Below are 25,941 nucleotides of genomic sequence, written 5' to 3'. Positions count from 1 at the left end.
CATAAAATATAATATGAACCGTTGTATGAGGATAACATTGAAGTTTGTTGGGGGGCTTAAACAGCTGCTGCTGTGTTAGCTAACTGCCAGACGTTGAACTGACTGGTCACTGGGAGGAGAGCTGCTCCAGGGACGATCCTTCAGTGTTGCTTCAGCAGCTACAGAAAGTTAGAGTTAGATAAGCAAAGAAGTTGGCTGGGTAGGTGGTCTTTCAGTGTGGCTAAGGACACATAAGCATACACTATGCTGAAAGAATGTGGCCACATGTGGCCCAGACACCCTCAAATGTGGTGAGTGATCAGGTCCCAAGGCGCAGTGAGGACACATTGGGTGCACTCTCACCAGTGCTTAGAGTTTCCTCATTGTGATCCAGTCACCTAGGATGCATGTTAGTAACAGGTGTATACGGGGCTATTGCTAGTACACTGGAAAACATAGTTAGCTGGTTCAACCTAAAAACATAAGAATAATTTGTTGATTCGGCTCATGAGTTGTGAAAATGTGAAACCAACTGATTTAAATACACTGAACTTGAAAAAAAAAAACAAATTAAATTAACTAAACATGTCTTTGAATACATGTTATACACATGTGTTACACACAGCAAGTTTCCATCATGTTCAAGAGAAATCAAAGACAGGCTTCTGGATAGCTTTGCCCCTAAGGCTATGCATGCTGGGAAGCCTGATATTATGCTCATCATGTTTGTTTGGTAGCTAAATTTGATGAGTTTAGTGAGCACCAGAATATTCATTCAAATTAACATTTCAAGTCACAAGACTTCAAGTGAGATGAAGTTCTGAAATGACACTGAAAATAAAATAAAACTTGATGTTTTACAGTGTAACTATTCAGTTTAAATTGGCTGAATTTGACATAACAGACACTTAACTGTTCTTCTGAAACACATTAAAAGCTACATTTAGTCATTCATGAAGCAAGATGCAGTAGAGTACAAGGACAGGTTATGTAAAAAAGTCTTACAATTGTTAATGCTCAGCCACACAGAAGTTGTCCTTGGTTTAACTTGAAGTGCTTTTATCAGAAAAAAAGTGTTGAATAATTTAGAGGCAAATAAATCACACCAAAGAGAACTGTTACAATCATAAAGTATTCTGTGAATGGAATACATTTACAGCTATTATCTTGTCTGAATCAGGTTTTTGTTTCTTTTGTGTTGGGTGTGCGTGCATCCCAGTTTCCTTGGAAACGCATATCAAACCTCTCCCTTTAAATTATTCAAAATATCTCTTAAGGGCTTGACAAAGAACAGTTCAAACAGGTTTTCTGTAAAGGCAAACGTGTTTTTAGGCTCTCTGATGTCACAATATCTTTTTAATTCAGTCTTCTGTTTTGCATTACTCCTGTGTGTGTTTAAAAGGATTTATATAGCGAGTGCTTGTGACATGAAAAGATTATTCCCAAACTGCTGACTGTTTTTGTTTTGTTTATTTTCCCCCTGCTGCCATGGATTTTGTAGTTTTAGGTCATGTAAACAGTAAGTTCACTCCGCCATACCGTAGCTGGTATTAGTGACATCCTCGGCTCTCATCTGTTAATCTCCTTGGCTCGCTGTTGAGCGCAGCAGCAGCTTTACTCACAGCCATATGTGTTGGATCTGAATCTCATGTGTCATCAGTCATGACTCCATAATACTGATATCTCAGCTTATGTGCCGCAAGACTCAAGGCATGTCCTCATTTTACTTCACACTTGGTCATGCAGCATTATTAACACTCATTGTGTTGTGTTTGTTCCATGCTTAGCACGCCACAACTCTGACATCATAAGATCATACAAGACCAAACAAGAGTTTTATGCCAAGATAAAACCATTGTAACAAAATAACATTTAAATGACAAAATTAAATATGTTTTATTAATTTTGAGTAAAGTTTTTATCAGTATTTTATGACAAATCATGTTTTGGGATAGAACTCTGTACATAGAGACATAAAATAATAACCATCATAGAACAGCGGTTCCCAACCTTGGGTTCAGAAGTAGTCACAAGATGATTGAAGGGATAAGAAAGAAAATTCTATTATTTTTTTCTGCCGTTTTTGTAATTTTTTCTTTTTTTTCATAAAATAAAAATAAATACTCTCCCATATATTCATTGGCAGCCCACCACAATATACAGTAGTATCCCTCACGTACTCTGGGCAAAGGGGCAGCAGAGTGCCAGGCTCAGTGAAAGTGAATTAATTTATATAGAAATGTAGCACTCTCATGTCAGTGCTGTTGTTCTAAGAATCGTTTTTCAGACCTACTTTAGAATAAATTGGCAGCGTTTCCATTGAAACTGTGTACCCCACAATTCAGCACTGGGTCTAACCTGTGTAATGGCAGCAACAGAAAGTTTACTTTCACTCGCTTCTGCATCAGCTTCTCCTCAGTTTGATCTGTTCAGCTCTGATCAATCTCACCACAAACAGATTGACTGATCTGTTCTCCACCCTGCAAATCAAACTCAACAACTTGCTGCTTAGGAAAAAAAAAAATCTCATGAAGAGTTTCACCTGCTGGATGTACAAGAACCTCTGAATTCAGAAAGGGAAAGAAGGGCAAAGAATCATCACAAAGGGACACACACACAGACAAAAGAAAAGCAAAGTTTTTTTTACTTCAAGATTCTTAAAATCCTTTACATTAAACAATCTAAGCAGTAGAAATTACTCTTCGGTTGAACTGCTCACAAATATGTCCTCACAAAGGCTGTATAACCTGTGATGAGGGGTCACAAGTAGAAATTGCTTTGTTTATAGGGGTCATGGGCAGGTGAAAGTAGGCTGGTAAAATATTCAGTGCTGGCAGAGGGGAGGATGGGGTGGCAGCTGCTTGCCTAAACCAACATACAACAAGATGGCATTTTAAACAAGAAAACACATCTGCTAATGTTTGGTCAACATTTAAAATAAAACAAACAAACAAAAAAAAAAACAGTTAATCTCAAGCACATCATAAAATAAATCATAACTCATGGCATGAGGAACCACAACACATAAATAGAGCAGTCAGTCAGTCAGTGAGTCAGGTTCTCCGTCAGTCAACAGCTGCCTCCAAAGATGGTGTCTGTAAGCTTGCGCCGAATGGAGCTGATGGTTTAACTGACTTGACTGTACAAATCTACTGCAATCTGCAGGCTAATTGGAGAAAGGTACTTTCATCCGACAACTCCGTCTGCTGGTGGGCTTATGATGATGTCACACAAGTGCAACCTAACAGCCCGCAGTAGCATTCACTATTCCAATAGAAAGCCATTTTTCCGTACTGGCAAGGACTTATATCTGTTCACTCCTGATCACTAGCCAAAAGGGTTAGGAACCGCTGCTGTAGAATCATGTCGATTATGAGATACTTCTGAGTAGAGCTCTATATTGAGGGCCTGTGTTGTGTTTCTCACATTTTCATGCTGGTTTGTTTGTTGCCCAGTTGAGCAGCTGCCCGACATCACAGCTCAGTCACCCAGCTCTCTCATCGCTTTCCCTTTTGATGAGAGCTTCCCCATGACGTGTGAAGCCAAAGGGAATCCCGAGCCAGAGTGAGTACCAGGCCTTGCATCACTTCAGATGGGAGGAGGAGAGGATGGAGAGCTTGTTAGCAGCGACACACACCAATAACAAACAACAACAACACCAACATGTTGCATTTGTGTGCCTCTGTTATGAACTTTATAAAAAGAGCATGCTGCAGTCTCAGCTGAAGGACTTGACATTTCAGTACTGGTTTCTTTATGTAGATTCAGATGGACGAAGAATGGCCAGGAATTCGACCCCTCTCTGGACCCCCGTCTGATGAAAGAGGAGAATTCTGGGACTTTTGTGATACCTAATAATGGGAACCTCACAGAGTACCAGGGAACCTATCGCTGTTACGCCTCAAACAAACTTGGGACCGCCATATCGAAGGAGATTGAGTTCATTGTGCCCCGTGAGTAACATACATCTGTGTGTGTGCGTGTGTGTGTGTGCGGTGCTCTGTTACAGTGCTTTCAAAGTGATTCAGGACCAGTAGTCCCGTATAATGACTGCACCTCTCCATTGTGAGCTTTTCATCGTATTGGACGTGGCAGAAAGTCATTGAGGCTCCTGAGCTCTCCACCCCTTGCAGCATCTCATCTATAACACTGTATTGGAAAAAGCATCGAGTGTGATCCAGGCTCTCCATCATTTCCTTTGCTACATTTTTCATTTTGTTCCCAAACACAGTACATAAATTCTCACAGAAAATCCACTCCAAGGGGGACTTTGACTAAATTTGGCTGGGCATCAACCACTCAGCAGCAGTGACAAGCAACACACAATAGTATAAGTGATGTCTGTTTTGTTTCTGCAGGCCAAGAAGTGAAAAAAAATCACATAGAATTGAATCTACTGAATGATACAGAGCCCAGAAAACACATGCCATGCCTCCCACTAGATCCAAGAATGATATTACTGCCATCTCCTGGAGAATAAGATGACTACATCTCACAATTATTTATTTCTGTCTGACATCATTGACTCGCTCTAGTTTCTGTCTCTTTCTACTAGATGTTCCGAAGTTTCCTAAAGAAACACTCGATCCTGTTGTGGTGGAGGAAGGCCAACCCTTTGTTTTAGAATGTAATCCACCTAAAGGAATACCTCCACTGCAGATCTACTGGATGACTATCAGTAAGTCATATCTTTTATTTATCATAAATCTAGCACTTAGGTGAATATTGGGATGCCCATTAGCTGATATACAACATCAGTTACTTTTTCTGGGGTCCACAGTAGTGTTGTAGTGTTGTGATATCAATTGAATATTTTAACATATTTATTATAACATATTTTTACACCTTTCCCACACCGTGTGTGTGTGTGTGTGTGTGTGTGTGTGTGTTTTTTCACCTTTCACGTAGCATATTGATGTTAAATGTTTTTGCACGCGACTTTGGTGAATGAAGAATCTAAAAATGGTGGCACGTTCTTGATGAAACGGCAACCTATTTAACAACAGCAAAACTATATGAAAACATCCATTTATAAACTCTCACCCAACTCATACGACTGAATAAATGAGACTTGGATTATACTGCACAAGTTGTGTAAGAGTTTGTAAATGGATATTTTGATATACTTCTGTTGGTGTTAGATGCCGACCCCCTTTACTTTAATTCATCAAGAATTTTCTCAGTTTTTGGATTCTTTGTTCACTGCTTAGGCATGCAAGAAAAACAGTTTTCAGTGGCGAGTAAGTGATATATATATATGGTCATTTGGGCAAGCAAAGTGCTCCTTTAAGATCCGTTACTCAAGTGAAAGTATGTTACAACAATGTAAAAAGTAAGTACAAGTAAAAGTCCTTCTTTCAAAGTCTTAAGTAAAGCACAGATGTATTATGAGAAAAAATGTACTTTAAGTTTCTAAGTAAAACTACCATTTCTGCAGGAGCATGTCCCCTGTGACTGATATGTTATCATATGTGGCATTGTTAAATATATGCTGATGGATCAATGCCTAACCAGCATTTTGCTGTGACAGCAGGTGGAGATAGAGCTAGGTTCAACCACTTTATGCATATAGGTAGATAACCTTGTGGCCCTTGTGGAATTTTTTATATTTGCATGGATTTTTTTTCTGATCTTTGATGTTTCCCAGAACCCCCTGGTTTATGATATAAAATGCATTATATTTATAGACTTCAATTTTGATTGAACAATTTTGTATATACAATTTTATTCTAAAAACAATGAGTAACTATACTGTCAGATGAAAGTAGTGCAGTAAAAAGTACAATATTTCCCTCACAAATGTGGTGATTAAAAGTATAACTCAGCATTAAATGATAATATACTCAAGAAAAGTACAAGTACTTCAAAACTGTACCATAGTATGACACTTGAGTTAATGTACTTAGTAATATTTTACCACAGCTTAACTGCAAAAAAAAAAAGGAAGAGTTAATTTATGTCAGACTTTCTTGTGGCTTATAAATGCTCTGGATGTTAGACAAATTACCAAAAACATATGAAATCCTCCTCTTTCTCTGGTCAGATCTTCAGCACATAGAACAGGATGAGAGGGTGTCTATGGGCCTGAATGGAGACCTGTACTTCTCTCACGCGGTGGAGAAGGACAGCAGGAGAGACTATTGCTGCTTCGCCGCCTTCCCGCGAATACGAACCATTGTTCAGAAGACCGCCATGTCTGTCGTTGTGAAGACAAGTAGGTGTCACTTCAGCTCTGTTGTCTTTGCTCAAGTGCTGTTTTCCTCTCAAACCAGCATGATGCAAACTGTGATTTGTTTTCAGAGCCCTGATCATCTCCAACATGTTCATTGATGTCCATATTCACAGTTGCACTTCAAAAGGCATCCAAGTGTTATGCTGTCTTGTTTATGTGCATCTCCTTGGTTTTATGTTGTGATTTTGATCTTGGTGATGTTTGTCATGATGTATCCATGCTGTCCTCATGTTCATTGTTTTTTTTTGTCTCATCCACCTTCACCTCAGAAAAAAGTGACACGAATCCTGACACTGGTAAGTTTTACATTTTTAGAATCAAACACACTGGTGCTGTGTGTCACCTATAAACATCAGTGTGTACAGAAATGTATAAGATGTAAAAGTGAAGAAGTCTGATTTCATTGTACTAATTATCTGCTGTGCTTCCTCAGCCAATGCAATCCTTGAGAGAAGACCTTCTCTTCTGACGCCCTCTGGTGGCGCATCAGCAACACAGCTGGTCAAAGGGGAGGACTTGAAATTGGAATGTATTGCTGAGGGATTGTGAGTAATTACTTTTTTTTAATAACTTGAGTTTTGTGAACATTTTAACACTTTTACCAACATTTTAGGATTCTTGTTTTTCACCACATGTTTGTATCTCATCTGCTGTCATTTATTGGCAGCATGTCATATTTTTTAGACTCAGACTTTGTCCTCTTTCTGTCAGTCCAACTCCACAGGTTGAGTGGGTGAAGATGGGTCATCAGCTCCCAGTTAAAGCAAAACTGGAGAATCATGGGAAATTGCTGATTGTTCCCAAAGTTGAACTGGAGGACAGCGGGAAGTACATGTGCAGGGCAAAGAACGTACTTGGGCAAGTTGTCCATTACTTCACCGTGACAGTAGAAGGTAACTATAGCGTGCTGTGAAGTAACAGTGATGTTAGCACGTCTGACTTATTTGAAATCATTATAATAGTTGCCATTTGAATAACAGACTGGTAATAGACCAGTGCAAACTTTGCACAGAAGGGCTCCCTCCTGGGATCAAGCCAGGAACCCTCTTGCTGTGGGGAGACAGTGCTAACCACCACACCACCATGAAGTCCTCTTTGAAATATATGTCAGTATACTGTTGGGTACTTTGGTCCTGTGGTTCCCAATCTAAGGATCAGATCCCTCAGAGGGTTCATAAGATTAATCTGAAGGGTCGCATGATGATCAATAAAGCGAGAAACAAAAAGAGAAACATACAAAGTCCTGATAAACACATTTATATTCATATTTTGGACTTTTCCTCTAATCTTTGTTTTTTTGTGAAATATTAGGTAATTTGACTTCTGTGGGTCTCAACCATGTGAGAAGAGGGGAAATATCTCTTTGATGGAACAGCTAGCAGCTCAGGGCCCATGTCCACGTAGCATGTTTTTCTGAGTACCAGCATTTTTTCTTAATTCTTCCCAATGAGGAAAGAGCATATTAGGCCGCCTCTTTTTTCAGCGCACTCTGGCTTTCTTTTGCAGCTGTTCTAAGTGCTTCTCGTGTAAAACCTCTTTCAAAGAGGCGCTGGTGTCATCGCTGCCACTGCTTTAGCTACTGTATATCCTGAGCTGTATAGTATGCCAGTCAGAAACTATCACAACAAAGACAGAAAAGCGTGGGAGCAGATCAGCTGGACACTGAATGCTGCTGGTGGGGATTGTGCTTTTATCATTGACACGTTCTAAGCTTGTCTTGTAGCTGTGTAGTCAACCCCTTGTTTTGTAGCGTTGTTTAAGCTGCATAGCTGGGTATTGTTGTCCGAGTGTGTCATAAAAAAAAATAGCTGAGAGCACTTTTTTGATGTCACACTGGGATGGAGCGCTCGCCAGCGCCCGTCACTGCTTTTCTGTCAAAGAAAAACACTGTGGACACACGCCCTCACAGAAAACTGAATTTCCAACTAGACACTGATTTTATGAAAGAGCTCACAAGCCAAAAAGGTTGGAAATCACTTGGTGATTCTTCAACTATACACTGTGTAGTGACATAGAAAATACAATGTTTCCTTTGGAAATGTAGTGGAGTAAAAGTATAAAGTAGCAGAAAATGCAAACATTCATAAAGTAAAAGTACTTTAAAAGTGTGTGTAAATACATGACTTAAGTAAATATACTTAACATTTCCTTTAAATTTCAAATGTACTTAACTTTCCACCGCTGATGAAGTTAGGAGAACACTGTGTATGTGCTGTAGTTGTTAAAGAGGATGTTCTGTAAATAAAAAGAAAGGAGCATTTTTATAGGCACATCACTATACATGCAAAGCCACTATAGACCTCCTCTTGGTGAAAAATTGTGTGTAATACACACCTACCTGATGATGATGCAGCTCAGAGTAAAGGCTTGTCTCCTGAATAAACCTAGAGCCATTGTGCAGGTGTTACTTTTTAATTAAATACCTGTAAATAACCACAATGTCCTCTGCTTTGAATAGTTTCTATGGCTTTCTGCTGTGTTTTCTGCTATGCTCAGCATTGTGTCATCCGTGTCTGTACGGAGGTGTATCTGATTATACATGCTCATTAAAGGTATAATTTCACAACAATGTATGATTGGAATTTTTATATAATGCCTATTATGTTCTAACAATGATTGCGGGGAGACAGTCGGCAGCTGAAGTGCCTTTTGTGCCTCAGTGTCTGTCTGTCATGGTCAGACCTGTAAATGTAGTGTTCATTACAGCAGGACTCTTGTACCGCGTAACATACTGTATATTGCACAACTGTTCCTGTGATTGCATCCACTCTCTGTAAATGCTTAGTGTCTTTCTCATAATGACACTCATCAGTTTGATCATATGCTGATTCTTCCCAGAGCCTCCAGAGTGGGTGGTTGAGCCTGAGAGTCAGCTCAGCATGATTGGCTCGGATGTGCTCATCAAGTGCTCTGCCACTGGGACTCCTCGGCCAACTATAACGTGGAGGGTGAACGGTGAACCTCTGCAGGGTCAGTCTCACTTTCAACTCACTTCACTGTTTTAAACCTTTCTAGATTGATTATGCTCTATGTATCGCCGCTTGTTCCATGACGGGTGTATAAGATAACTTTAACACAAGCATTGAGTATATATTGTCATTCATTTTTTTAAACCTCCGGCATTGGACTCGCTTTGGTGTTTCGTGTCTCCCACTCTTTTCCTTTCACAGACACAAAACCGCCCATCTAGACCACTCTCCTGGGCAATACTGTATGAGCAAGCAAAGCGTGTGTTTATGTATCTGCAGGACCCCAGCCCACAACTATTTAGTTGCATTTTGCAAGCACTGAGCACAAGTGGGACTTGTAGATATTATTAATATATGAACTGGAGAGCTGTTAGTTTGTTTCCTGCTCTCAGTGAGTAAATCCTTATTTCTCCTTTCTGCTAACCTGGGCTGCCCCCAACTAAGAATTTTAGTCATTGCCCAATAAGTGTCATTGCCCTCATGTTTCTGATATTAATTTAATTTTTAAATGATATATTGTGGGCGGGACAACACAATGGTTTATATGTTATTTGCAAGTGCACGTCACACACTGAGTGAGCCGACTGTTAATTACGCTGTCGGCAAAGCAGTAATGATTGTGCTAAGTGGCTAATGGACATGTAGCTACTTACATGTTTCAGATGATACAACATGTTTGTAGACGACAAATGAGTTTACATATCACCTTGGGTTCATCCTTCACCTTCTTAAAATGATCCCACACTTTGGATTTCCTGCCCGACATGTTATTAACTAGCCTGTGTAATAACCGCAGGAACCAACCCTGTAAATGAAACTGTCTGACTGCTGTCCTTTCAAATTAAAGGACCGAGAGGCAGGGTACACCCTGGACAGGTCGCCAGACTGTCGCAGGGCTGACACATAGAGACAAACAACCATTCACGCTCACATTCACACCTACGGACAATTTAGAGTTATCAATTAACCTAGTCCCCAATCTGCATGTCTTTGGACTGTGGGAGGAAGCCGGAGTGCCCGGAGAGAACCCACGCTGATACGGGGAGAACATGCAAACTCCGCACAGAAGGGCTCCCACGCCCGGGATCGAACCGGCAACCCTCTTGCTGTGAGGCGAGAGTGTTAACCACCACACCACCGTGCCACCCTGTTCCGGTCATATAGGTCTTAATTTATTTTGAGAAGGCACAGCTTCTAATAGAGTTTAACTTTTTTTCTTTGACTAAGCAACCAATGAAATCTTGCCAACTCATTACCTTTCTGGTCAACTAATGTTTGGTCAGCTATTAGGGGGCAGACCTACTGCTAACTGCTAATAGCTAACAGCTAACTTTTGACTGAAAGGCTTCAAGTTCACTGGTACAATTAAAAAAACACTTCTAACCCAAGACGAGCCGGATGTTTCAGAATAAAAGCACCAGTGGCTCTGCTTTGAGTTACTTCATTATAACAATACTTTATCTTTATTTCAGCAATACTTTATTTAACTTAATTGTAACAATACTTTTTTTTTAATTAAAATATTACTTTATTTTAACAGTACTTTCTTTAACTTTTTTGTAACATTACTTTATTTAACTTAAAATTAACAGTACTTCAATTAATAGTTTAGTATTTTAGGAGTCTACAGTAGTTTTTATGAGATTTTAAAATACCAAATATATAAAGGGTATTGTGATAGAGCTTTAGAATATTGTGATATTGTTTATAGGCCGTATCTGCATGCCATACTTTCCACTTGAAGGTTAGTCCTGGTGACCTGGTGACTTAATATGTACAAAAAGGCTGAATGTTGAGGTTGTCTTGCTTTTCTTTTAGTCAGAAATATTACATAAAATAGGATAAAGTGTTTAAAAGTGGTGAGAGATAGCCCTAGCGTGTCGGACTTGAGGGTATGATCCTGACTTCAGCAGAGATTTTAAGTCCAGTTTATCTTTAATGTATGTACAGTGTTGCAGCATGGATGTTGATGATGTGAAACTCCTGTATTAACTGGATGTATCTCTGGTCTATCACAGGTGCTCCTGCAGCCAACAGGAAGGTGTTCGATGACACAATTGTTTTACGTAACGCCAAAGAATCTGACAGTGCAGTCTATCAGTGTGAGGCCTCCAACAAACATGGAACCCTTCTGTCAAACGCAAACATCATGATTATGAGTAAGTACTTCTAGGTCTGTGTTCCCCCATCATGCTTTTACCAAGTACATGAAAACAAAGATTCTGTTGTAAAAAAGTATTTGTTTCACAGTGTTTGTGAGTAAGTGTCAGACTTTGCAGTGAGTCACTGGGAGACTGCTGACTGATGTGTCAAGCAAGAGAGCTGGTGCTGATGTTGGCGTACGCCCATAAAGCAGTGAGGAGCCCTGGGACGGAGGGCTGTCTACAAGCTGTGCTCCTTCATTCAGGCTAGCAGTTCTCCCTGTGGAGCAACAAGCCCAGTTCCCTGCCATTTATATGCTAACAAGTTCTCTCCAATTCCATACTGATTTCAGGGCCATAAGATAAACATGTGCTGCTTTACAAGTGCAGATAAAAAACAGAATGTTGCTTTTTGTCGCTCCTGCACAAACGTAGGGAGTTTGTTCTCGGTGACACAGGAGTTAATAAAGCTGGACAGTCGCTGAATGCTAAGTCCCAGCGGCTGCCTTTGTAAACAATTAGCAGAGACAGACCATTTTAATGGGAGGCTTTGGCTACAACTGATAAGCCGCACGCGCTCGGCTAACTCATTATTCCATTGTTTTCTTCTTTGATTTCATTTTCGCATTTACACATTTCTGACAACCTGACAGCTGAGTCATTTTTTTGACACAAAGGAGCCTGCAATTAGTGCAGGGGGAAAGCAACAGTGTTGTCGCCTCATTTAACCCATGATTACTCGCCTCATTCCTCCCTGTTTTGTCTGGTTTTAAGACTACTAAATTAGAAACCTGATCTTGCTCAGTGTTTTACTGCCTAAAAGTCCTGAAAGTACAGTAGTTAAGCGCCACACCTGGGCTCCTCTGCAGTGGAATATTGACATCAGGGCACCCTGTGCTTTTCTAACAATCTTGGATTGATGATTATATTCTGCTGCTTGGTCTTCACAGATCTGCCCCCTATGATTCTGACCAAGGATGGGGAGGATTACTCTGCTGTGGAGGGGAAGGGAGTGATGATGCACTGCAATGTCTTCAGCTCTCCTCCTTCTACAATCACTTGGTAAGTGTGCAGTTTGTTCCTGTCTCCCACACACCAGCAGAGAGCAGTAGATCTCAACTGTACATACAGACCCTCTGTATACAGCGTGTTTCTTTATTGGCCACCTGCTGTGTCTTCCACTCAACATTTATGTTCTATTCACTAACTTTTAATTCTTCTTTTCTGCCACAGTCCAGTGTTTATCCAGTCAGACTCCAGCTGTGTTCATATTTAATTTGGCCTTAGAGTACTTTGAGTCTTTAATGCTCTTGCTGAATGTTTTCCAGGAGCAAAGACGACTCCTCTGAATCCGTGGAGGGACCGAGGTTTGCAGTTCACGACAATGGTTCGCTGGAGATCTACAGCCTGGAGAAGGATGACACAGGACAGTACACGTGTTTAGTTAAAAACACAGAGGGAACGTCCGCCATTGATGCCATGCTCTATGTGAAAGGTAAACAGTTTTACCTGTAAAAGTGTTTGCAGTGGCTCACAGTCCTTGAAATGTAACTAATACGCTTGTGCCTGTGGAAGATCCCACTAGAATAGTCGTGGCCCAGGAGGACCTGCAGATCTTAATAGGTACCACGGCCCAGCTCTCATGCCTCGCAGAGTACGACAAGTCCTTCAGCAACGACTTTGAGCTCCTGTGGGAAAAAGATGATATGGAGATATCCCTCAACTACACTGAGAATTCAAGGTAGGATACCGCATTTTATTTTATTTTTTACAGCACTGCAGACTTAATCCCAGCTGGAAAGTCATTTCACTTTTCAGTTTTGTCAATCAATACTGCGTCTCCATCTTTCTGTCAACAGATACTTTGTGGAGGATGGTATCCTACAGATTATCAATGTAAGCCACAGTGACCAGGGTGTGTACACGTGTGTGGCAAGAACTCCAGTCGACCAAGACTCGGCTTCCGCTCTGCTCATGGTGTTAGGTGAGCTAACATACAAACAATATTTTTGCCCTCAGCCATAAGATCAGGGACTCCTGGTGCTACATTTATGTATGACACAATCATAAAGGGATCAATATGTCAGGAAGCCAAAGCAGAGTGTGAACATGCAGACCATTGCTTTATTGGTGCAGTGCTGTGCCTGACAATCAGCCTTTTGAGATATATTTGACATCTTCAGTCTTAAAGAAATAGTGGCAGCTTCTGCAGCGATGCAGCTCGTTCCACATCCTCTGGCTCTCGGGATGATTCGATTGAACATATGTTCCCATGGCCTTTTTTTTACTGTAGAGATTGATGTGTCTGTGATTTTCCAAAGCCATGTTGTTGTGATGGTTTTCAGATGTCCCCGATGCTCCTGAGTACTTGGTACTGTCTGAACACAAGAGCAAAAGTGTGAAACTGAAATGGATCCCCGGGGACAACCACAACAGCTCCACCACAGGTAACAGGAGCATCTGTGTGTGCAGGTGTCACTGGAGTACATACTGAATCAGTGCCTCTTGCAGTGAGTGGTATTAATATGACACACACATTTTTAGGGCATCATTCTGCATGTAAATAGATTTGTTTGATACCATCTTGTACAATATGAGTCTATTATTGATTCATCCAAGCATGAGTTATGATTCGTCTCCCTCAGGGATATACAAGCCCAGAGCAGGGTTTGAGGAGTTTTCTGCACAGCTGGTGGTTAGATAAGCAATCCTTTGGCAAGAACCATAGCAGTGAGGGGCCGCTCTGATTGTCTTTCTGCCTGTCAACAGAGTTTATTATTGAGTACGAGGAAAGCCAGTGGGAGCCAGGAAACTGGAAGGAGCTGCTCCGAGTACCCGGGAACCACAACTCTGCCGTGCTCAAACTCCACGGCCACGTCGACTACAGCTTCCGAGTGTCTGGTGTTAACGCCATAGGAAGGGGTCCTCCCAGCGAGCCCACAGAGAGATACAAAACCCAGCCATCAGGTCTGAGGCTTCCTGCTTTCATTGTTTGTCATACTTTTTGATAAGGTCCTCCAGGCCACTTGAGCTGGCAACACGGCTGCTCTGTGAACTTTAAAACACTCACACCCGCTACATAATTGATTCCACTCTTGTTGAAAATCTGTTCTCTTGTGTGCCTTTTTCACCGGAGATTTCTTCCACTAACAATAGCGACAAAATCTATATTCTTTCTTTTCTGCAGCTCCTGACAAGAACCCTGAAAATATCAAAATCGAAGGTCATTTACCACATGAAATGAATATCAACTGGGAGGTAAGAAATAGAGTTTGGTCTTTTATTATCCTCTTACTGCAAATTCTGTAATGTCAGCTACCTTTATACAGTGGATTATTCACATCTGCTGCAGTTTTTGGAAGTCGGAGAACAGAGATGAAGTTTTATCAATGTTTCATAGGCAATTACCAATAGGAATTTAATTTAATAGAAATGGCACACGTTTGATATTTCATTCTGTGGTTCAGATCTTTAGAAAAGCCATTTTCTGGGATCACTCTGAATGTGTTTCCATTGAAAGCTGCTCCTTTTCTTTGATTAGAAAGAGAAAGGAGAGCTCTGAAAAGACTTTTTTTCTTTTAACACGTACAATAATATATTCCGCTTTATTGTAAAAAGATAAATCTCTCCTTCACTTATTATCTGGTTGCCCTGTCATGGTAACGTAGTCTCGAATCCAGGATTCATGAGCTCCCCCACTGTTAATGATTTGCTTTTGCGGATAATGGTGTCTCATTGTATTTCACACGGTCTGACTTCTGTGAAGAGATAAATCTTTTCATCTATGATGTCTTAGAAAGCCCTATATCAAAGAAAAGTCATGCTGCCAGACCAGGTCAGTTGTTCTATTGGTTTATTAGATAGTGGGATAAAATACTGCCAGTGTTTCAAGCAGAGTTCACTGGGCTAGCTTCTCATTTAAATCCCAGGGAGGCATTGACAATGAAATACAATCGTCTTATGCAACTGTGAAAGTCTCTATGAAACTCTTCACACCATTGTTCCTCCTTTTCTATTTTTGCTTTCTTTACTTTCCATGATTCAGCCCTTATTACCCATTGAGCACAATGGCCCTGGTTTGGAGTATAAGGTGAGTTACAGGAGGCAGGATGTGGAGGAGGAATGGAAGGAGTACATGGTGAAGAGACACTCATTTGTGTTGAAGAACACTCCCACATTTGTGCCCTACGAGATCAAGATCCAAGCCAGGAACCATCAGGGCTGGGGACCAGAGCCCAAGATAGTGAGCGGCTACTCAGGAGAGGACTGTGAGTAGTAGTAAACTTAGCCGACCTTATGTGATTTTATCTTAAGTTTCACACACATTGTACTTTTTTATATTAGCAATGGATCAAATGACTGAAATGATTGTGAATGGGGTCACTGGCAACTCTAGGGAGCATTTTAGTGTATTTTAACTCATTCTTTCATTTTCCCAGTAACTACTTTGCCCTCATTAACTGTTAGCTGTTAGCTGCAGATATTTTCAGAAAAACAAACAAACAAACAAACAAACAAACAAACAAACAAAAACTGATCAGATAAAGTTACTTCCTGCCCACCATCAAAGAGCAGACAAATTTATCAAAGTTAGTGAACATAATGGATCGTTAATTTCCCTCAGGAGTTGGTGGAGACTAAAACAGAGCTAAAAGAAGAGTGAATATTGGACTTTTATTGATCTTATGTCAAAAAACACAACTCACTACAAAATTAGACTATGTAACATTTGAAAATATAAATAAGACAGCCTGAAGGCCTCTACACATGATCAGCTGTAAAACCGCTTTGCGCTGGCTGTCGCATTGTTTGTCTTTGACTGCGCCACTGCGCCGCACCTGGCGGTGAGCGAAGCACATTCTTCTTATCATGTGAAGGCCCCTTAAAAGAAAATGTTGAAAAGTTCCTCTGCCTCCAAACAGCTATGATATCAGTTAGAGCTACAGTAGGTAACTTTTGAGAAAAAAAATTGTGTCATATTTGCTGAAACTGTCACTATTTTGTGGAAGAAGTACATGAAGCAGAATATCTGTTAAAACATAAATCAAGATTCTGTCACTGCATTGACTATTTCTCACCTTAAATGTTGTTAAACACATTTTAGTGTACTTAGTGTACTTTAGCTGTGAAATGAGGAAGTTAAGTCCAGCAGCTATGCTGGAGACAGTCAAGCAGAGAACTCAGGAAATCTACTGGTGTGTATAAACTGACAGTTTAACCAAATGTGATTTTTAAATAAATGAAAGTTAGTTTGTAAAGTTTGGAAATTGCATTAAAGGAAATTTGACAAAAGATGTTCTAGAAGATGCCCATAAACCCAGAACAAACATAATAGATTTTCTCCTTGTACAATAGCAGTAAATTTACTTTTCTACTTACAAGTCAAATTGAATATAAAGTGTTTCCAGAAGAGCAAATGCACCATTGAAAGAAAGCTAGACCTTTGAATATTTGCATCTCCTTTCTTGTTGTTATTATCAGTGAAGAGAGAATACAGATTCTTCTGGTGGATAGAATTAGATAACGTTGTGTCTGGAGTTCTGACTCATGTTGTTTCTGGGTATTAAGGTTCACAAATTCTCCACTCACCTCCTGCTGCCTTTTGGATCTGCCACAGTGCCAAGCAGCTGTTGTAACTTTAGGATCTATGATCTTATGGAGAAAGATTTGGTTTAATTCAAATATGTTTTCCCCTTTTCGCCTAACTGATACTTTCAGGGAGACGTTGTGAAATGATTTATTTATAAGCTTTTTTGTGCTGTTGAAATGTTTTAGACCTGAGAGTTTGACCTTGACTTTCAGTTTCACAGCGGTATACTGTAGAAGTTACAGTTTCTCAAGAGAAAAGCAGCCTGTACAGAAGTTTACTGTATTTCCTGTCTTTAGCTTTCTTCTGGACTTGCCCGCAGGAAGTAACTTCAGGTCATGACTCCTCTCCTTGTTGTGTCCTCACTTAAATGTGGTGTTGTTGAATACAGTATTTAATCCCTTAGCTCAATGGTTTTATCATTTACATTAGCTGGTGTGACTGTAGGTAGAAGCCATTGATATCAGTCCCTAATAGGTGATCAGTGAATGTAGCTAGTTGTACAGTAACAGTAATGAAATCATTTGAGTTGTTTTCAGGATAACTCAAACTGGTATGTCATTAGCCATGTTTCCATTAACATACTTTTATGCACAAGTATCACATTAGAAAAGTTTTATGAAAATTCATTAAAACTTTCTCAGTTGCACAAAAAAAAACTTTTATGCTTGAGATAGTTTCTGCTGTTGTTGAAAAAGAGTTGATGCACTAAATGGGATATGGAAATGTCTTTGCCGAATAGCGAACATTTAACTCACATTACTGAGCAGCTTTCTGCTGTGGATGTCTTCCTGTGCATTGGAATTGTTTCACTTTGTCTTAGACAGCATGAAACATGGCCAATACAAGCTGACATGAAAGAACAATTAAAGTGTGTCCAGTTGAAACAAATTGCTGAAGACCTCTTTGTTTCTTCTCGTAGACTGGTTAGACGACCAAGGCGATTTGTTTTTTTTCCTGCTTTGCAACCGTTTCTTAAAGCGTAGCCTATACTGCCAACATCTGGGAAAAAAATGCTTTGCGTAGCCTGGTTTATTCGCTCCAAACCAGTTGATGGAAACACGTCTAATCTGCAGTTCGATTTTGCAACATTATAACAGTTCACTTAATTCACCTGACAATTGAATGGAAACATGGCTATTTTTGCAAGTCTTTCCTCTCTGCTCTGTTTTTCCTTGACTTACTTTTAGCTTACTGTAGGTTCTAATGTGTGTTTGCCTTTGCAGTTCCCTCTGCTGCACCTGAGGATGTAGCTGTGGAGGTGATGAACAGCTCAGTGGTCAAGGTTAGCTGGACGCGTGTACACAAGGACAAGTTACATGGACATCTGGGAGGCTACAGGGTAATACCTCAAAAACAGACCTTTGCTTTTAGACACGGCTTAAAAGGAATGGCCCTGACCTTGCTCTAAACGTTTGCTTCTTTCACCCCACTCTGTCTGCCTTACTTGGCCAGCTCAATGTTTTCCTGCACAGACCACCAGAGAGAAACACACAATAACTCATCCAGCATTCTGTCACACATAAACATACATGTGATGCACGAAGGTTTGATGTCTTGCAGGCATTGCTGAGGATGTGTCTTCTTTCCCAATGCAGGTAAGCTGGTGGCGTCTGCGCAGTCTGGTGGATGCAAAGAAAAGCCACGGAGACAAAAATACCCTAACGTTCCCCGGGGACCGCAACCATGCCACAGTACCAGGACTGACGCCGTTCTCTGAGTATAGCCTCATCGTCATGACCTTCAATGGGCAGGGCAACGGCCCCGGCAGCCATCCCCTCAACTTCAAAACCCCAGAGGGAGGTAGGATTGTGGAAAAACAGCATGGAGCGTATTGATTCACAACTACTGAAGGGAAAATCTAATAATAGCTAAGGAAACTGGTTTGCAGAATTCGACTGCTTACTGTGTGTATTACCTTCTTTGCCCCCACAGTCCCTGAGAAAAATCCTGTTTTCAGGGTCAAAGATGTACAGAGGCACACTGTCTCTCTGGTCTGGGCCCCGCCACAGGAGCCTAATGGGATTCTCACCGGGTACCTCCTGGAGTATCAGCTCAGTACGTATCCCCACACCTCATGCTTAACTAACTCAGATATAATGCTGATGCCCCTTGGTTGCCACGAGGATGTATTGCTTTTCCACTTGTGTGTAATAGTGTTTACATCTATGAGTCCTTTTCAGCTTGTACCTTCTTAAGAACAAAATAAACTGAGTATATACAAAAACACACAGGCCATATGTTATAGTTTGGAAACAGTGACTGTATATCAGAGATCTTAATAGTCTCACTGCTTTGAATGCACAGCCTCTAGTTCCATAATGTTTTGTATTGATACAGACATGTATTTACAGCACAGGAGTGTAATGGTAAAAGAAAGGTGGGAGATCTTAGTGATTGTCTAACCCATGATCCTCAACACGGGAAGGAAAATCATTGTGCTTCTCTAATAGGGCCGGGGTCACGCTGAGATCAGAGTGTGTATATAGGAGACATGTCAGGGTGATGTCTGCCGGCCTGCGTGTCACAATCGTGGCTCAGCCAGTGCTGACGAAGGCCACTGTGTCACAGCCGGTTAAGGCCCGGCTTTACTGACCCCATCCTGTCCGCAGGGGACACCATCGCCATTGCTCATAGTCTCGGGGGGATACCGTCACCGAACCCACGTGTGCACACACTTCACCGTCCTTAAACAAAAGTCATAACGAAAGCCAACGACTAACTTCTAACATCGTCTTAGTGCCACATTTCCCGGCTAATTGAGTTTGATTTGGCGGCTGCACAAGCAGGCCAAGTGTCATACGGTATTTCAGGAGAGGACGTTTTCATTGTACCCTAGCAATAAAGCTGATGGGCTCTTTGAAGTGTGACTTTTTTTTTTTTTTCTAAGTCCCCTTGAGGTAAGTCATGTGCGAAATGTTGAGGATAATGTAGCCAGCTGTCAGTGTATCATCAGCGACACAAAGGGAATCTCAAGCTGCAGCACAGCTGTTGTGGCCACGCCCATTTTCAGCGCAGCCTGTAATAGCTTCACGTCTCACAGGTTTCACAGGAAGGCCTGTTGTAACATCGTTTAACACTCTGAGTGTGCAGGAGTACCAGGGCGTTTAAGCGGTTAAACTAATCTGCTATGAAGTGGCACGAAACCTTTTGATCATCGTATCAAGTTGTCACCAGAGAAGATCAGTGCGTTTATCAGCACACTCGCCTGCTAATAGATGTGGTGGGATACATCCAATAGAGGACATTATTATAGAGGTTCTTCCTCCACCAGTACACTTTGTAGTGTTAATAATAGCTGTTCACTGAACTTAGGAAGTTTTTGTCAGAGTTCTTTTCTAAATCACTAAATAAATTCCTGAATGTAAAGGCTGTATGTATCCCAAAGCTCCCCTCAACATTAAGTAGGCGGCATGGTCACAGTGCCTCAAAGAGCTGCTAACCCACTTTAAGCCTGGGGCAGATTAGGCCAGTACAGACTGAACAACTACTAGTCAGCCTCTCTCTCAGGAAGCTAGTCATACCACTTGACAAGGCAAAGATAAGTTTGTCACAGAGGTAAAGATGAGGGCTCACACTTGATCCATTCACAGCAGTTTGCTGCATCATTTGTTGCCATGTGGCAGAGAAGCTGCAGCAGAGAGTTTACGTGAGGATTTTGTCACTTGATTAGTATTTTGTGCACATTTGTGAACACCAGTCTATATTAGAGTTACTCAGAGCAACTCATCAAGAGTGAAGTTTGCACTGCACTGATCTCCACGAGTGGGAGTTACAATGACCTTGGCTTCAATTCATTCTGTCTTTCTTCCCAGTTGAGCTCAGCTCATACTAACTGCTGGGTCACTCTCAGATTTCAGCGTTGCTAAGTCTTGGTCTGTTTCACACTACACAAGGCCAACCCTATTTGGCCCAGTAGGGCTGAAGAATATTTGGAAATGTTGTTGTCTGAAGTCAGCGGAGGAGCCAAAGTACACAGCCTTCAGCCAGTTCACTATAGGATCATGCGCACCAGCTGTCAGGCCTGAGTGCTTCCGGATAAGTGAGAAAGTATCCATCCACAGGCTAGAAAAGTGATGCTTATAGCCTCTTCTCTGCAACAGCCTGGATTGTATAATTTACCAAAAGTGGACTGTTTTTTGTCCCCGATAAACAAAACAACAACAAAATAAAAGTCGTGATGTCTGATAACAGTGGGTGGTGTCCAGGCAAAAAGAGAAGCAGACCAATACATTCTTGTCATTGTTTCTGCTGCCTCCTACCAGAGAGACGTAGCACCTCTTTCACAGCAAAGGTCACCTGAACACCTGCTGTGTTTGTTTTTGTTACAAAGAACATAAATGCCACCTCCCTACCTACTGTGCTGCTTTAAGTAGTGAAAAATTAGATCCCATCACAATGTAGACAAAGACAACACTAATAAATTCTAGTTGTGACTGTGCAGGACACGATCAACATTTTAAAGAGGAGTGAAGCCAAACAAGCAAATGACAAGTTGTCTTTTGTTAAAGCCAAAAAAAGCAGATGCGCAATCCAAAAATGACAAGTGACATTTGCTTTCTTTGGCATCATTGAAATGTCTTGCAATTGACAGTTGGAAGTATTTTAAAAACGCCAGACTTTGTGCTTCAAATCAGAGTGCAAGCTGAAAGTTAATTTTAGTGTGTGCTAAAGTAAAGGAATCACAAAAACATCAGGGTTCCTGTGGATCCTTACAAAGTCTTAAAATACATTGAATTCATAAGTCTCAAAATAAGGCCTTAAGTTGTATGAAAATGTCTTGAATCAATCTTTCAAATTTTTTGGGGCAATGGGGGGCGTGAGCAAGTAACAAAACGTTTAGCTCAACATGTGACGTGAACAGTGACGTACTCTGAGGGAAGCCGCGGCTGGTCAGTTCTTTCGGCGATTCTCATAAGCTGGCCCGTCCTTCACTGTTCCCGTCATTTGACGGTTAATGGCCTCTTTGTTTGCGAGGACAAGGGGGGCGCGCAATTCTTTGTCTCCCCAGTTGCTCATCTTTACAGTGTCTGTCAGGTTTGTGTTTCCCTCTTGCTACTAGCTGCTCGCTAATTCCTGCTATCAGCTGTTTCCTGTTTATCCACCGCAAGTGGGTCGCACGCGTGGCGTCATCAACAACTCCTCCCACAAGTCATCAACAGCCCCTCCCGTGGCGGAAGGGCGCCTCGTTCTTTTGAAACCAAAAAAGTTCAATATGACTACCCTACGAGGCGGAACATTGGGCATCTCGGATCAACTTGCCAATCAGCGAGGCAAAACGGCCCAACATTCGCTGAAAATCTGGCAGTGTAAAAGGGGCTAGAGTGAGAAACACAACATTGCCAAGAAAACTCACCAATGAATGCCTGGTATTCTCCAGTTCTGTTCTACCGTTGTCTCAGCCACGAGAAAGAAAGTCATGTTTTACATTACAATAAACATTTAAAACTGTTCCTAACCTGAAGTAATTGTTGTCAGCTCATGTTATTTTTCCCTTGAATTTTGCTGATTGTAAAATTGGGTTCAAGTGTCAGTCTTAGTGGCATTAAAACCTTAAAAAGTCTTAAATCATGTGGAGGAAAAGCTCCCTTATTTCAGTTTAAGTACAGGGCATTTGGACTGTAGAATAAAGCAGGCACTTGTTCACCCCATTGTGGTGTGAGAATGTTCCCTTATTACAATGTCAGTATGAAATTTGTGACTTATAAAATGAAACAGTTCCTCTTTTCCCCTCATGCAGTGTGTGAACAATCTAGTTACAGGGTATGTACTGGGGTGGGAACAATAGGTGCTGTCTTTCAGTGACACTAGGATACAAAGAATTTGACAAAAAACTGAAAATGATCAAAAAGGCTCCCTTTAAGCAGTGTAAGAACAAGGTGTGCAGACTGTAAACGTGCCTTGTTCCCCCTCCTTTTCATGTGCAAAGTAAGTTAGAGGTCCCACTTAAACACAAATTTGTTACCCCCTCTGTCCCTGTACTTCCTCTCAGGGTTGTAATCACCTATTGACATGAGGGGGTGGCATTTTCAATCAACACCTTCTGTAACCCAACTGGAGGGAATCCCAACCCCAAAGGAAATAACAGCTAAACTTACCATTTTGGAGCATTTTGAAACAAAAATCAGACAAAAAGATCAGGGGTTCTCTGAGTTTTAATGACTGTGTGCCATTTTAGGGAGGAAGCGTAGGATCAAGGGCCACACAGGAAAAGTGCACACACTTTGACTCTTTGTGACATATATCACTGACATGTTTAATGACTTTTTTGTATGACATACAAACACTTAACAAAAACTCAAACAGCTGAGAGTGATGAAGCCAGCGTAACATGTCGTATTATATTTTACCTTTCCACTTTATGTATTTGAAAGTAATGAAACAGAGAGACAGTGCAGTGTGTTGACAATGATTGAACCACAGCAACAGCCTCTGCTGAGGTAAATGAACAGTGTTATTTGAGGGCTGTATTAAAAGAATGAACCATTTTTTCTGCTGTTCTTAAATCTAGTCAATGACACCGAGGAAGTGGGGCCCCTGCAGACAGTAGACATCAGCAACCCAGACACCACCAAATGGATCCTGCGTGACTTGGAGCCTTTGAGCAAATACAAGTTCTACCTGCGCTCCTGCACCACGGTGGGCTGCGGGCCCATCGTCAGCGAGGAGTGCACCACTACCCTAGAAACAAGTGAGTGATGGAGACTCCAGAAAGCAATTGACTAGGTGCTGTATGTGTGGATAAGCTCTGTGAGTGCGGGTGAGCAGTTGGGTGAGTGGGCTGCCTCCTTGGGTAGACAATGACATCACAGACAAGCTTTGAGGTGCAGAATTGGCCGGGGAGCATTCAGGCTGAAGTGAAGTAGGTGACGAAGCCATTTCACCATTTCAAAATGGCACTGAACTAGTGGAATATGATATATGCCTGGGCAGCCAAGCTTTTCATATTTCCATGTAAGTAATTTTTGTGGATAAACAATTTCATATGGGTGTAGTGGAGGTTTTCATTTGTCACTGTCATGAGAGAGCAAGTGCTTATTGATTGGACAGAGAGTGTGAGCTATGAAACAATCAGCTAAGAAAGAAAATTGCTTTGAGCAGAAGGGAAACTGAAGGTTTTGATACTGAATTGTGTAATCATGAAAGAGTTGCTGGGTAAGTAATCATAATGAGACGGCTTGTAGCATGTAATCTTTTCTTTTCAATTACATATCATTTGTTGAGGACTGCATGCCATACAAACTCAAGTCAAGCTCCTGTGAGATTGCAGGCGCTGGTAAGAACGCCTGGACGGGAAATGAAACAGGAAACTGTGTTTGGATCCACCTGAGCGTCAGTGAAATGGACTGCAGCAACAGATACTGTCAGCATAAATAATTGGGTGGTGCTTTTACTACAAATGCACCCCAGAGAAATTTAATATGTCATTCAAGTTGCGTTATGCAAAAACAAAACGACTCAACTTAATGTTGCAACTCACTGCAGGTGTTGAATATGCGAGCGATTACTTAGTGTTTACTGGAAGAATCCTTACAATCACAGAAAGAAACTTAATTGGCTCTTAGGGGTTGTTTATTTGCATGCTGAAAAGCCAGCAGAAATGATTACAGGGAGAAGGACTCATTTTTTATGTATTGAATTTTTGTGGAGCTGTTTCATGTGTGTGTGTGTGTGTGTGCGGGAGACTTAAGATTGGAGCATGAAAGTTATTTGTGGCAGCTGCACTATCAGTGTGTGTGTGTATATATGTCAGTGTCGTTTCTGTTAATTGTCCTCTGCTTGCTTTCTCTTTTGCCACTAAAACGTGCACTGCTTAAAGCATTACCTGTGATCATTCAGTGTGTATTGTTAATGTGAGCGAATGTGTAAATGTCTGCTTAGCATTGTTTGTCCCCTCTGTCTGGTTTTTTTTTTCTTTTCTATTTTTTCCTGCAGCTTCCACTTTGGCTCCCACTGTTGGCCTCAGTATGTAAATCTGTGCTCATGTCAGTGCTGTGGCACTATGTCATACCTACACTGTTTTGAAACACTGCTATAACATTGGGGCCCAATCCCATCTGTGGTACCCACATCCCTTGTTTTTTGACTGCCCCTTTGCCACAACCCTTTACAATGGTCAGTATTTAAACATCCCCCTATAACACAGGGCAAACCTTCAAGACCCCGATAAGTAGTCATCAGCGGTGACAATGGCAAGAATGGCAGTATCACAATGACATTTGACACCAGAAAAGCAAGGACGCTTCCGATCCGTTCACAGCTGAAGTTTCATGCTGTCAATCAATCCAACAAGTCATCAAATAAAAAAGAGTACTGCTTCACTAAGATTTGGACATAGTCTCCAAACTAGTGAGATACCGCTGAGTCCAGAGTGAATGTCTGTTGAATTTCCAACCTGAAGCTAACTTCACAGTGGTGAGGCAGCTGCTGTTGTATTGGGTGTGGAGCAATAGATTGGACATGTGCAGTCGGCGCGCTTGCCATTCCTACAGTTCATGTAGTCACAAAAAATGTGCTGCACACGGAGGTCCACACAGGGCTCAATGCAGACCCTGGCAGACGTGTTGATGATGATATTTATGCCACACGGACCAAAGCCGACCGTCATGGACACACAGATGTGGAAACTATTATTGGCCTTAACCAGACCCATGCTCCTACGTACCCTGCCAGTCTGCACCATATACTGTGAAATAAAAGCCCTTTTAAAATAGGAATTGTGCTAATTTGCAGGAAAGCCCAATCAGCCTTCTTTCAGCATTGGTAGTATAAAAACAAAATCGGAGAGTGCAGCAAAATGCCGCCTGCCTACTTTTGTTTTTGGGGCAAGTAACAAAACATGTAGCTCAGCGTGTGACGTAAACAGTGACATACTCCAAGGGAAGCCACGGCTGGTCAGTCCTTCGGCGATTCTCTCGTCGGCCCATCCTTCACCGTTCCCGTCATTTGACGGTTAATGGCCTCTTCGTTTGCAAGGACAAGGAGGGCACACAATTCTTTGTCTCCCCAGTTGCTCATCTTTACAGTGTCTTT

The 25,941-nt window shown here is 41.4% G+C and overlaps 1 protein-coding gene across 8 annotated transcripts in view; it reads left to right on the top strand.

The window, feature by feature from the left end:
- chl1b (cell adhesion molecule L1-like b) overlaps positions 1-25,941 on the top strand; it is an 84,793-nt gene that overhangs the window by 45,929 nt on the left and 12,923 nt on the right. For 4 of the 8 annotated variants that reach the window (XM_049573006.1, XM_049573008.1, XM_049573007.1 and 1 more), the window contains 22 exons: positions 1,481-1,498; positions 3,435-3,543; positions 3,742-3,932; positions 4,535-4,657; positions 6,023-6,193; positions 6,481-6,507; positions 6,645-6,756; positions 6,923-7,104; positions 9,050-9,181; positions 11,199-11,339; positions 12,272-12,383; positions 12,650-12,816; positions 12,897-13,062; positions 13,181-13,305; positions 13,667-13,768; positions 14,091-14,288; positions 14,509-14,579; positions 15,367-15,589; positions 18,135-18,250; positions 18,507-18,711; positions 18,844-18,966; positions 23,420-23,599. In XM_049573006.1, coding sequence (XP_049428963.1) covers positions 1,481-1,498; positions 3,435-3,543; positions 3,742-3,932; positions 4,535-4,657; positions 6,023-6,193; positions 6,481-6,507; positions 6,645-6,756; positions 6,923-7,104; positions 9,050-9,181; positions 11,199-11,339; positions 12,272-12,383; positions 12,650-12,816; positions 12,897-13,062; positions 13,181-13,305; positions 13,667-13,768; positions 14,091-14,288; positions 14,509-14,579; positions 15,367-15,589; positions 18,135-18,250; positions 18,507-18,711; positions 18,844-18,966; positions 23,420-23,599 — 2,994 coding nt within the window. The remainder of the gene's footprint in view (positions 1-1,480; positions 1,499-3,434; positions 3,544-3,741; positions 3,933-4,534; positions 4,658-6,022; positions 6,194-6,480; positions 6,508-6,644; positions 6,757-6,922; positions 7,105-9,049; positions 9,182-11,198; positions 11,340-12,271; positions 12,384-12,649; positions 12,817-12,896; positions 13,063-13,180; positions 13,306-13,666; positions 13,769-14,090; positions 14,289-14,508; positions 14,580-15,366; positions 15,590-18,134; positions 18,251-18,506; positions 18,712-18,843; positions 18,967-23,419; positions 23,600-25,941) is intronic. The other 4 variants (XM_049573033.1, XM_049573009.1, XM_049573010.1 and 1 more) reach the window with 3 other exon arrangements.

Source organism: Epinephelus fuscoguttatus, linkage group LG1 (assembly GCF_011397635.1).
Source record: "Epinephelus fuscoguttatus linkage group LG1, E.fuscoguttatus.final_Chr_v1".
In the NCBI taxonomy this organism is placed as follows: domain Eukaryota; kingdom Metazoa; phylum Chordata; class Actinopteri; order Perciformes; family Serranidae; genus Epinephelus; species Epinephelus fuscoguttatus.
The sequence above is the reverse complement of the archived record's forward strand: the minus strand, read 5'-3'. Positions and strand labels throughout refer to the sequence as shown.